General features: G+C 44.2%; 1 protein-coding gene across 4 annotated transcripts in view; it reads right to left on the bottom strand.

Moving 5' to 3' along the window:
• Positions 1–11,784, bottom strand: part of GK (glycerol kinase) — a 67,272-nt gene extending 55,488 nt beyond the window's left edge. For all 4 annotated transcript variants that reach the window (XM_075539118.1, XM_075539121.1, XM_075539119.1 and 1 more), the window contains exons 1-2: positions 11,556–11,784; positions 1,138–1,211 (exon numbers count right to left, since the gene is read on the bottom strand). In XM_075539118.1, the coding sequence (XP_075395233.1) occupies positions 1,138–1,211; positions 11,556–11,633 (152 nt within the window). In that variant the 5' untranslated portion in view covers positions 11,634–11,784. The remainder of the gene's footprint in view (positions 1–1,137; positions 1,212–11,555) is intronic.
• Between the last annotated feature and the right edge of the window lie 1,559 nt (positions 11,785–13,343).

Here is a 13,343-nt window from a genome sequence, read left to right as displayed (position 1 = left end):
TCAACCACACACCCCACAGGCAACCACTTTTCTGAACTCAAACATCTTCAAATTAGTTTAGCCATTGCCGTGTTTCAGAGAAATAGCACCGCTCAGCATATGCTTTCTTCGCTTGGCATGTTCTTGAGATTCAGCCATGTGGTTGCACACAGCAGTTTACTATTTGAAAACTGCCAAGTAATATTCCACCGTAATTTATTATACTGATGGGAAACATGTGGCTTGCTTCTAGTTTGGAGCTATTATGGATAAAATAGCTATAAACATTTCTGTGTACATCTTTAGATGGACATATGTTTTCATTCCTCTTAGATAAATTACTAAGAATGAAATATCTGTTTAAGACATGGCCAAACACTTTTTCATTTTTCAATCATTTTATTGGGGGCTCATATAGCTCTTATCACAGCCAAGCAGCTGTATTATGAACAGAATTCTTAATTTTAAATTTTGGACTGAACATTATATCTAATCAATTACTCCCTATGAACACTATTGCTCAAAAAGATGTTTCTATAATTAAGTGATTAGATATGTCAATGCTTTTAAAACGAGATAACTTTATATAAAATCACACATTCAAATAAGGAAAGAAACAGTTTAGCAGTGATTTTAAAATCTCATACTGAGCCAAAGTTGTTGCTGCCGAGCTGCTTCCGACTCGTGGGGACCCTATAGGACCCAGTGGACCTGCTCCACATGGTTCCAAAGGCTGGAATCTTTATGGAAGCAGGCTGCTACATCTTGCTCCAGTGTAATAGGCTGCTGGGTTTGAACCAATGACTTTTCGGTTAGCAGCCCCTCACTTACCTAAGTACTCCTAGGGCTCTTTTGGTAACAGTGGCAATACATAATTACACAGAACTAAATGATTTTTAAATTAATGTGGAACTCCTAATACTTGATAAGGTGTTGATTTATTACTTAGCCAGGATTTCATTTTCTGCTGCTAATTTTCTAAGCCATCAATTAACTACATGTTTTTACTAAATTTCAGGTTGTTGCTTCTTTCCTTGGCATATCTACCCCTCAGAAGAGTGTTTTGTCAAGTTTACTTTACCAATCCCCGGGGCAGACGGGGTAAGGTGACCCTAAATTAACATGGGTGTCTTCTACGTATTAAAATAGGAAACATACCCTTCTCTTGGGAATTCTTGTTTGATTTCCACTTGATGGTGACTAAGTAGTTCTGCTGTTCTTGAATTGAAAACCTGAAAAACATATTATAATATTAGGGTAAAAGGCAGGTAGATATCAAAGTGGTATAAAGTTATTCAGTTCTTTTTTTTCCTTAAATCATTTTATTTGGAGCATATACAACTCTTATCACAATCCATCCATCCATCCATCCATCCACTGTGTCAAGCACATTTGTACATTTGTTGTCATCATCATTCTCAAAACATTTGCTTTCTACTTGAGCCCTTGTTTTCAGCTCCTCATTTTTGCCCCTCCCTGCCTACCTTCCCTTCCTTACAAACCCTTTATAATTTATAAATTATTATTTTTCAGTTATTCAGTTCTTAAATCACTGATAAATACAACTGGATGAAATGCCAAAGATGCTCTATACTTTCTCTTTAGAAAGTCATAAAAAAGTTAAATAGTTATTTAGGCCTTTAAGAGATAACTTTTCTTTCAGATCAATAGAAATCCACTGAAAAATTCATTGCCATCAAGTTGATTTCCATTTATAGCGACCCTACAGGACAGGGTGGAACTGCCCCTGTGAGTTTCCCAAACTGTAACTCTCTATGGGAGGAGAAAAGTCCTGTCATTTTCCTGTGGAGCAGCTGGTGGTTTCGAACTATTGACCTATGTCACCAGGGCTCCTTAGAGATCAATTGACAATGAAGCGGAATTCAGAGGCAATACCTCATTCTCTAAAAACAAAACAAAAGTACCAAAAGCCTCCAAGTATAGGAGAGTTAACATACCACCCAATTAATAATTGTGCTTCCTTTCAGAGAAGAGGAAGAGCAAGGAGAAAGGAAATCAAGCAGAATGCTGTGAGGAATGGCCTAAAGTTCTCATCCTCGTTCATGTGTAATGTGGAGACAGAAAAAGTGAGAGGCACTCCGGCAGGGAAGGAAGCTTTGTGAACATCTCCAAAAGGAAATGCAGCAATGTATCTACGGGCGCTATGTTGCTGCTGCTGTTTGTTACATCCTAGGCGAGTTGATTTTTAATCACAGCAACCTCACAAGACAGAGCAGAACTGCCACAGAGTTTTCTAGGCTGTGTGCTCTCTACAAGAGCAGATCACCAGGTCTTTCTCCCTTGGAGACAGAGCCACTGGGTGGGCCTGAACTGCCAACTTCTCCGTTGGCAGCAGAGTGCTTACCTGTTGTACCACCAGAGCTCCTTCTAGCTTTCATAAGACAAGATACAAAGTCTGTTAACGAGAAACGGCGGGGAGAGATGTTTAGTGTCCTCCCCCAGAAGAGCGCTCTGTGCCATGCTTGTCATGAGTTGCTGACCCTTGGTAGAACATTTCAAAACCAATAGATCAAAGCTAACAAAGTGCTGTACAGTCCTCCAGAGTTTCACAGCTGCCGAAATAATCCACTTAAAACCTGGCCACAGGTTTTCATGTCTCTTCTGTTTTTCAACTGGTAGTACATATACTTGGATACCAAAATGCTTACTCTTTCATAGTAAGAATCCATATTTTAAACATAATTCATTCCCAAGTTCACTGTAGTTACAGCACTAGAGTCACTTCCAATTAGTTAAGTGTTTCCATGCCTAGGCTTCCTGTGGGAGAAAATTACCTGCTCAATGTAGACTAAGAAAAGAGACTGCAGCAAGAAGAAAACACGGTGAGTTAGCGCTCTCTCTCTCTCTCTCTCTCTCTCTCTCTCTCTCTCTCTCTCTCTCTCTCTCTCTCTCTCTCTCTCTCTCTCTTTCTAGAGGAAATGACAAACATGATGAAAGCCAGAGGGCAAATTCTCAAGTCTTTTGTGGAGATAAACTACCTTAGGAGTCAAAGGTCAAGTTGACTCAACATAAATGAATGGCACTTGGCAGAACCCCACATAATATCCGGTAATTCACAAATTAGCACCAGAACAAGTTTGTAGGAAGCCTATCTATCAGGTCAGGGACTTTGTCCTCTTTTATATGCGAATGTAGCCTTAGGACCCAGCATAGTGCTTGGCACAAATTCAATGCTCAGTATATATATGCTAAAAGTCTGACAAACTCTGGTCTGGCCAGTATTTATTAGAGGGGAAATGATCAAACAGAATGAAAAACTGCTGTGGAAGAAAAACCTGCTAATAGAAAGCCACAGTTGTGTTATTATTATTCATATTACGACCTCACTCAGGGTGGTCATATAACTACCACCCTGAAACAATGTGTCCCTTTCTACTGGCAGATCCCAAAAGCAGATCTATGAGGATGTGAATGGGGTGGGATGCCTTTCTCATTACCTCTTAGCTTTAATTAGGCAAACTTCAGGATCCTCATGCTGAATAAAAATGGCCTTTGAAATGGACTTACTGGTCTTTGAAAGACTCTGTTGGCATGTAGAAATGCCCCACAGCGTTTCCTAGGCAGTTAAGTGCTTGGCTCTCCAAGCAAGGCAAGGTTGCTGTTTGCAATTCACCCAGTGCGCCACAGGAGAATGATGTGGCTGTCTGCTTCCAGGAAGATTGGCAGCCTTGGATACATACCCTGTGGGGGTTACTATGAGTGGGAAGGGCCCTGATGGCAATAGATGCATTTGGGGGATACCCTTTAAGGAGTAGCTCGCCAGGGCTGTGTTGCAGAGCCACTGGGTGGATTCAAACTGCCAGCCTTTCCACCAGCAGCAGAATGCGTAGCTGTTGCACTACTGGGGATAACACAGTGCCACAGAAAAGGGCAGGATTTCGGTTATTTCTTTGTTAGAACACGAAGTCACCCTATCACACAGCATTTGTACATAACAGGATGAAGCACTGTGTTATCCCCAGAAGCGCAACAGCTACGCATTCTGCTGGACAAATGTATAAAGAAGGCTACTGATGTTTCCACAAGAATCTACAGCTGGCGGATAACCAGCGCCCCACCAGAAGAGATTGCCCAGTAGCAAGGCCATTCGTCTGTTCTTTTCAAGTATATTTCAAGTGCTGTTGCCAATTAAAGAGGGCAGTGGCTGCAGAGTTTGCTTTATAAAATGTCTAACATGGTGATGTGTTCAGAGATGATTTGAAAGCGATGGAAAAGCACCGCAAATTTACGGCTACACCTCATCTTTTTGCCGCTTTTCAAGACAGAAACCATTCTTAGAGGTTAGTTCACGCTTCCAATGTCCAACAAATCTTTAAATGATGAATTTGGGTTCTTAAAGATAGTCTTCTACACTGTTTTCAAAATGTACTCCTTGCAGGTCTGGGACCATTCAGAAGCCAGGAAGGAGGGCAGGGAGTTCTCCAGCTGGGCCTTTGAACTACACGGTCCCTTACACTTCTCTTCCTCAAAAAGTCTTCAACAGTGGCGTTTCAAGGCAAAAAAATACCCACATGAAAGCATAAACTGAAACTGAATGTAATGCTTCTCTCATCTGTACACAATGATCTCTGAGAGTTTAGATCAGGTAGGCAAACAAGACTAGCCTCTGAGTTTTCTGAATATCAATTCAGTGCTTGTGCACTCCAATACTAATACTGAAAATGGCCTTTCCGACCTCTACGAAGCGGTTGTGAACACACAGAGGTGGTTAACATAAGAAAGCAAAGAGGAAAAAACAAACACCTAACCCAGACTTGTGATGGTCAGGGCAGGATCCTCAAAAGAAGTAAACTACCTGTTAAACCCACATCAAAGGGTGAGTAGAAGTGAGTCCAGCTGGGACAGAAACTGGATGGGGAGGAGCGTACAATGTTGGCTTGGGCAGACAATCAATTACAGGGAGGTTAGGCTGAGGTAGGAGTCCCTAGGTTAAGTGCTGGACTACGAACTGAAAGGCTGCTGGTTGAAATCCACTGAGGGCTCCCCAGAAGACAAGCCTGGTCATCTGCTTCTCAGAGCTCACAGAAAACTCTCAGAGCCAAAGTCTGAGGTTGGTGGTTCAGTATAGAATTCTTGCCTCCCATACGGGGCAAAAGAGTTTGATTCCTTGTCAGTACACCTCACACAGTCAGCATCCATCTGTCCGTGGATGTTTGCATGCTGCTAGGACACCAGAGCGTGTCACCACCAGGTGACAGTAGAAAACACTAGAGATTGAGAAAAGTGAAGAGCATGTGTTGACAACAATTTCAATAGGAGGTACAAGCAATTAGAGACATCAAGGGATTGAGTGGGGAAAAGTGATGAAGACAGAACCGCCTGGGATGGCAGGTGACAGATTAACAATGCTGAGTAGTAGAATTTACTGAGAAAGGGCAGGAGTTTGAGTTTCGAAAGGGCTGATGAGAGTGCAAATGGTCTTTTTTGAAAACTTGTGGCTTCGGCGCCTTTGAGCCAGTTCTGACTCACAGCCAGCTTATGTACAACGGGACAGAACACCACCTGCCTGGTGCCACCTTCATCACCACTGGTCTGCTGGAGCCCACTGTCACAGCCGCTTTGTCACTTAACCTCATTACGGCCCTCTCTCTCTTCTTTTGACAGACCCTGTTTTACCAAGCATGAGGTCCTTCTCCAGGGACTGAGGGGGTGGGGCAATTAGAAACAGAAGAAATGTGTAGTTGCTGTGTTTAGTCTCATCGATAACAACAACAGCAACAACAAAGCACAAGACAATAATTTAGCACAGTGTGGCACCAAGCACACATCCGAAAGATGTTATCACTACCACTGCTACTTATCATTACCCTTACCATAACCACCTGTCGGTGGCACAAATAGAAGTCGGAATCACTGGTGCTTTATTCACCTGGAGGTCTAAGCAAACCCATTCCCATCAAGTCAGTTCCAACTCATAGGGCTTCTGTAGGACAAAAAATACTGCAGAGGGTTGCTGAGCCTGTCAAGCTTTATAGAAACAGGCTTCCTCATCTTTCTTCCACAGAACAGCTGACAGATTCAACTGGCAATCCACTGGGCCACCAGGGCTCCTTTAAATGCCTGCAGCAGGACTCCCTTCTGGGCTTGAGGGAGTGGGATGGTTAAAATCAGAAGAGACGAGAAACACGGTTTTTATTTTAAAAGTTTAAAAACTAACTTTTTGAAACAATTCCTGCATTTTCTCTCATAAGACAGGAAGTGACCTTCTAACTAAATAACTGTCCTGTAACTAATTCCGCCACCCCATCATAAACATGCATATTCATTTCCCTCTCCACATGATTTCCCCACTAGCCTACACTTTGATGTCACACTAAACTTGACTCTGTGGTAAGACAGCATTCAGGAATGCAAACTCGCTCTCAAGAACACGATGGCACTATAGAAGGCTGAATGGCCAAACATAAAAATACAAATATGCTAAGTTGCAGGAGTCCTGGTAGGGTAGTGGGTGGTGCATCGGGCTGCTAACCACCCAAGACCAGCAGTTCAAAACCACCAGCTGTTCCTCTAAAATCAGTCTTGGAAACCACAGAGCCAGGTTTATAGGGTCATTATGAGTCGGAAAGGACTCGATGGAAGTGAGTGAGACTAAAATGGCATACTGCCATCTTCCAACAAAAATGGCCACAGAAAGTTAGAACAATCAGCAAATGCCAAAGTAATTTTTCAGAAATATGAAATGTTACATAGTCCATACTTAAATTTCAATTCAGCTACAGCTGCTGAATTCAAATTTGCAAAGACCCTCCCACATTTTGCCAAGAAAAGTAGAACCATTCCTATGCTTCCAATCCAAGAGTTCTTTCTATAGCTCTTGACTCCTGTAGGCCCTTCTTTGCTGGTTTCTATTCATTCTATCTTATGCCAGTTGCTATGTTGGGCTTTGGAGAAGAAATAAGGCGCTGTGGGCGCTCTCAGAGAGCTCACAATGGCAAACTCTTAAGGGGCACAACTTGAATGAGAATGTGTGCAAGCCACTTGTGTGATCGACAAGAAAGCAAGCCAATGGAGAAAAAGACAAAACCTAGAAGAATCGCAACTATTGTTATCATCAAAAAAGACTGGCCTCTTTTCAGCTATTATCCAAATGAATTAAACCAAATTTGCCGTTCATTAGTCCTTGGCCATTATGGCTGCTTAATAAATATCTGATGAATAAATGAAAGAAAGAGGAAATACGTCCATACGCCTAGGAGATCTCCAAGTATGATGAGACAACCGGGCCTGCCAAGTACGTCCTGCCCAAACCAGCACGGAGCTACAATTCTGGTCATTCTTCCTATGCGCTGGCTGTTGGAACAAAATGGTTATGCAATCCTTTTCCACGGCGACTACACTTGAGCCCTGCCCGCACCTACTTTACCTGAGTCATCAGCTCATCATAAGCAACAGTGTTTATTCAAATGCAATAGCTGTGAAACCAGTTTGTGAGTATTGCATGTATGTGTACAAAGTCAGTCCTGACCATAGCCAGAAGTGACTCTTGATAGGTGGCCTTCCCTACTCTCCCATCTTCCATTCTCAGGACTCCAGCTAGAGAACAGAAAGCAGTAGTTACGAAGACAGGGTTCCCAGTGACAGACCGGGACTCGAATTCTGGTTCCACGAGTTACCTGTGTGACGTTGGGCATTTACCTCAGCTTCCATCTAATTGCTGTGTACTTAATGTACCACCTGTATCGGTGTTGTTATAAGAATTAAAAAGACAATGCTAGAATACAGTATCTGGACACATTTCAAGCTTTTGATTAAAAAAAACAAACATTCAATTTAGTGAGGAAGAAAAAGGTTGTTACTTCATTAAAGAGGAAGTTGACACTTTAAGCTGAAACTCTGGTCTTTTAAAGAGGCCTCACCCTAAAACCTGTTACACTAATTCTCTTTCCAAGAAGTTCCAACTCTGCAATCGGATTCACCACGTGCTAACCTCAGGTTCCCTTTCCTATCAAACAAGGTGGAAAGGTTCCTTTTGTTCCAAGCATATGCATAGGGTCCCAAGATTGATTCTTTGAGATTTTAAAGAAAATGAACACTTGCAGCTCGACCGCTGAAAAAACAACTTAACACATCTGCTGCCAACGAATGACTCCCGACTTATGGCAACCCTGTGGCAGGGAAGACCTGCCTCGATGAGTTTCTGAGGCTGCAAATTTTTCCGGGCGCAGAAAGTCTCCTTTTTCTCTCACAGAGGACTTGGTGTATTTGCAGTGCCTACCTTGCAGTTAGTCACCCAACATGGAACCCACGATGCCATCAAGGTTCCTTAAAACTAAAATAAACTCAGTACGATGAATTAGTGTTGACTCATAGCGACCCTATGGGACAGAGTAGAACTTTCCCCGTGAGTTTCTGAGATGGTAACTCCTTACGGGAGTGGAAAAGGCCGCCGTTTGCTCATGGTGGGTTCGGATTGTGGACCTTGTCGTTCACAGGCCAGGGTGTGTCTACTACGCCACAAGAGTCCATAGAGGAGGTTAAATAGTCAAAGCCACCCGGTCAGAAAGTTTCGAGATTTTTTGAACAGGTATGAAACATAACTTCTGTTGCCCTATTAAAGAGAAATAAAAGCTATTTAATAAACACCTTTTTATAAGAGTTGTAAATTGAACCACCCTTTGGGCTATAAACCACAAGGGCAACAGTTCAAAACTATCAACAGCTTTGTGGGGGAAAAAATAAGACTTTCTACCCCTGTCAAGAGTTAGTTCCAGAAACTCACAGGGGCAGTTCTACTGTGCCTGATAGGGTCATTATGAGTCAGAATTGACCCATTGATATTAAGTTTGTTTTTAGGGAGTCCCCTGTGGGAGAAAGCTAATGTTAGTAGCAGAAAAAAGTGAGAAGTTCAGCTAAACCTGTAAATTTAATGAGAACAACCAGGAGATAATTTAAATGCTTTTCACTTACAAGCTTCCTCATGACAGTACTAATCCACTGGTAGGTAGCCTTTGCTGACAAGGTAAGCAAATTTTTTGAGTCATAATTAAATTGTAACAATGTGGCTGAAGAGTTCCCGAGAATCTTCTTGTGATTAGAGCACTTATTCAGCAAATCTATTATCTACATGTTGCAGGGAGTGGTTTGACAACCTCTCTTCTTATAAGCAAAGCCCTGTGCGGGATATGGGGTACGACTTGGTTAAATCAGACCCTAATTTTTCACTACTTTGCACAGGATCTCATAAATTCGTTGTCTCTGAAGAAGTCTTCCATAGCTGTTTCTCAAGAACAGTCCATTGTATTGCTCAGCTTTTATACAGGGTGGGAGGTAGCTACCAAAAGCTCATGTAAATTCCCAGTATCTTTATATTCCATTGTCCCCTCGGGCACCAGTCTTATCAGCAGGGCGGGGATCTTCTGGACCTGCACCTGAAGCTTACTCATTGCGAGCAGGCTGGATACAGAACCCACTACACAGCACCCATCTTCGGAAGGTTCATGCTGCTATGCTTTTCCACATTGGAGAGGTGATACTGGTAATAAGGCAGGATTAAATTTTTCCATGTAGAGAAATGGCATCCGGGAAAACAGACCAGTAGCAACCTGTAGTGAATATCGGCCCTTGTTGGGCTATAGAGGCAGCACCAGTGAAGAAGTGAAGACAAGCTGGCTCCTAAACAGGAAGCCTCCAACGTATGAAATACCCTCCCCACTTTATTATGGAGCAAAGGTTGTAAACGTGACAAGAACTGGTTTGGCCCCCACAGTGCTTTATGAGCTAGTTGCCAACACTTAGGGGAGTTCACTGAAAATCTAAACAACAGTTTTTATCTGCAAGATCTGCTCCCGAGATTCAAATGCAACTTGGGTCCATTTCCTGCCACCCTCTCCCCCTTTGTCGGGGCCTGGCCCCTGCGGGCATCAGGCCTTTGCAATGGAAATTCCTGAATCCAGCTTTAAGAAACCAACGCAGTTAGTCAGCATACACTTCTTAAAGGTCTTTCTTACTTTAGGAAGATGCTCATTGTGTGTTTCAGACATTAATCCAAACGAGTCAGGCAGACTTTCTTACTCCTTATTTAGGACACTTCCCAAACATTTATATGAATATAAGACCAAGTGTAACCTGCCCTGGGTGATCAAAAGATAAAACAACACAAGAAGAGAAGGTGGCACTTACTCCAACTGGATCAAAACTTCTCACTTTACACAAGAGATACAGGTGTCAGGAGCATACTCCAATGCAGTGTTTAGTCAAATGATCGGGTAAACAGCTAAACAGCGCTGTGAATATCTGCATATGTATGCATATGTATTTATTTATGAGAGGGTTTCAAAAAGCTGGTGGAAAAATGGAAGATAAAGGAAGCTTTCCAAACTTTTTGAAGCCCCTTCACATATACACGTATATTTTACATACATCATATATATGTCCATATAATGAACTTATATATTGTGTCCACACACTGATGCATATATACACTGCACAAATAATACACCCCCTAAAAGGATGTGCGGTAAAGAAGTAACCAGAAACCCAAACTGACTGCCATTGAGTTGATTACAACTTAAAATGATCCTATAGCACAGGGTAGAACGGCCCCTGTGGGTTTCTGAGACTATGTCACCCTTTGTGAGAGTAGAAAGCCTAGTCTTTCTCGTGTGGAGCAGCTGGTGGTTTCAAACTACTGACCTTGGGGTTAGCAGCCCAACTCGAAACCACTAAGCCTCCAGAGCTTTTCGAAAAAGAAGATCATTAAAAATGTACACCAATTTATCAGGTTAGTTGAATGGCCATTGAAAGCATGGGCTTTGACATTCATTTGAAAGACTTTTTAAAATTACGTTACTGAACTCAGAGCAAGAGCACTTTAGCAGCAAGTTTCCTGGTTGCACAAAACAAATCAATCCAGAGAAGTCACTAAGTGGGCACTTTAGCGTTCCATTACGGTAAAACTCCACTGCCATCCATGGTAAATATTGTGAGAAACAGAATCGCCTCGTTCTCTTTTATACTACACAGGGCGGAGACCACAACCACAGGGTTCTGCAACGGGTCAAAGTATCAGAACTGACATTCAAGGAAGAGTCTAGTGTAACTGTTTCCTAATTTGTTCTGCCAACCCCGGAGCAGAGTTTACCTTCTGCAATGTCTACGGGCAGAGCATGACAAGGCAGCATCACGCTAATACTTGAGTCGCCTTCTAGTGCTCCAAAGGACGCCTTGTTAGGCTGGCAGGGCTGTGACACAGCTTTCCCCCATCCAAGGACGTCCTGCGCCCTGCAGGCCAAATGGTCCTGGGAAGACTGCAGTAGCGGTCACTGTGGCCACCTGTCCCAAGCTGTACCCTGCCGCGTTGCGTGGATGCTCCCTTTGACGGGAAAGTTGCCCCGTGATCAGGTGACGCGGCTCCCAGGCCGGTGGGCTCGGCTTTGCCTCCAGGGTCACGACCCGCCAAGGTCCCCCAGGCCCAGGAGGAGCGATTCCAATGTGGTCGGTCCCACTTAGCGGCCTTGGCCTTCTTTCTACCCCAGGTCTGGGGAAGGAGCGGGACGCGCACCCAGCCCTGCGTCCCCCGGCTCCCGCCTCCTCTCATGTCACCCTGAGCTCACCAAAAACCGCGTGGAGCTGGTGCCCTGGTCCACCGCCCCCACCAAAGGGCCCAAAACTGCTTTCCTCGTTGCTGCCATGGAATCAAGTTCGGATCGGCTGGCGCTCGGGGCCCGTTTCCCGGGTGACGGCAGCAGGAAGGGGGAGGGGCGGGAGGCGAGACCGAGTGTGAGGCCGCGCGCGAAGGCGGAGTGCTCGGACCGCACCGAGCGGCCCCTTTACCCGCGCGGCGCCTTCTCGCCCCGCCCCATCGGCCCAGGCCCCGCCCCCAAACGCGGTCCCCTGGACTCTGGGGGCGTGGCTGAGGGGGCGCTGTCCACGGTAGCGGCCAATCAGAAAGCACGAAAAGAGACGACCGGTTCCGACCATGAGGGCGAGCGACGTCACGGGGGCGGAGCCTGGGCGGGGCTGAGGTGGTGGCCCGCGCAGGAAGGTCACGTGGGGGACCGGCAACCCGGCAGCGGAGCCAACAGAGCTAGTGGAGGCGGTGGCAGGGCGGTGGCGGGGGTGAGAGCTGATCACTGACCCACGGCGCAGCTGGACCGTGGAAAGGGCACATCCCCACTCACACCCTGGGGTGCAGAACTGCTTGTTCCCTTGGGTGGGCTGTGCAGAGTACTGCGTAAGTTGCTGTGATCCCACTGGACTCGACCTTCCCGTGCTTCCCATGCTCCACCTACCTCCCCACACCTGGGGGGAGGGCTTTGCTCCCCTAGACTAATAAAAATAACCTTTTTTAGAGATTGACCCCCTTATGGTGTTACCGTCTGAAGTAGTGTAGGGACAAGGAACCTTTGTAGGGACAAGGAAAGAGGAAGTTGTTTCGGTTTGACACTTGAGAGGAGTTGCTCAAAATCAGACTGCTCGGCTCACTCAACGGACCAGACTAGCAGAAAGTGTCTGGCACTTCCTTGTCCTAAATGCCCTTGTTCCAGACTTGACCTCCCGCTGGTCTCTCCTCCCCCATATGCCATTTTCTCTCTTCCCATTACGTGCTCTGGAACTCAAAGGGAGAAAAAAGAGACTCTGTCTCTTGACCTTGAACTTACCTTGGCAGACCGCATTTGGATCAAGGGCTTTCAAACTTTGGACCAAGACCCACAGTGGCAAATAGTTTGTGAAACAACTCAGTGCAGGAACGTTTGTGTAAGGATTAGACATATATATATATTCTTGAACTAATGTTCCCAGAATAATGTTTATCTTCCCATGCTATATATTTTGTGTTGTACATTCTGTTATACTGGTAAATCATTTTTAAAATGTTGGTTGAAAATCACAAAATTGGTGTTATAAATCATCGTTTCTTCAATTTCAAATCATTTCACTATTCCCACCCCCTCATTTTAAAGCGTTCCTCTCTTATCTTCTCTGTGATACCTGACTTGTCTACCCATAGTTTTACAGTTTTGCCACCAGTGATCTAGAAGCTAAGTTTCCTAAGTACTGTCTGGAAAAGAGATTCTGCTGTTCCAGATGAGATGCTGGACTTGATAACAATTGATTAACTTGTTTGCTTTAGTATAGTGTCATGGATGGATCAGCCTTGCTGAATTTCCTGGAAGAAAATACGCAGAGAGGCAAATGTAAAGAAATGAAGCCAACTTGTGTCTAAACCCCGTGAAAGGAATTGATTGTATGCATGATGTAGGCAAAGATTCTCTTGACTGTCTGTAGAAAGCAGTAAAAAGAAAACCACCAAACCTACTATATCGATTCATTAAAACAAACCAAAAAAATGATTTAAATAAATAAATAGAGAATTTTTAAAAAGTTACAGTCTTGGAAAC

This window comes from Tenrec ecaudatus, chromosome X (assembly GCF_050624435.1).
Source record: "Tenrec ecaudatus isolate mTenEca1 chromosome X, mTenEca1.hap1, whole genome shotgun sequence".
Lineage (NCBI taxonomy): Eukaryota > Metazoa > Chordata > Mammalia > Afrosoricida > Tenrecidae > Tenrec > Tenrec ecaudatus.
The sequence above is the reverse complement of the archived record's forward strand: the minus strand, read 5'-3'. Positions and strand labels throughout refer to the sequence as shown.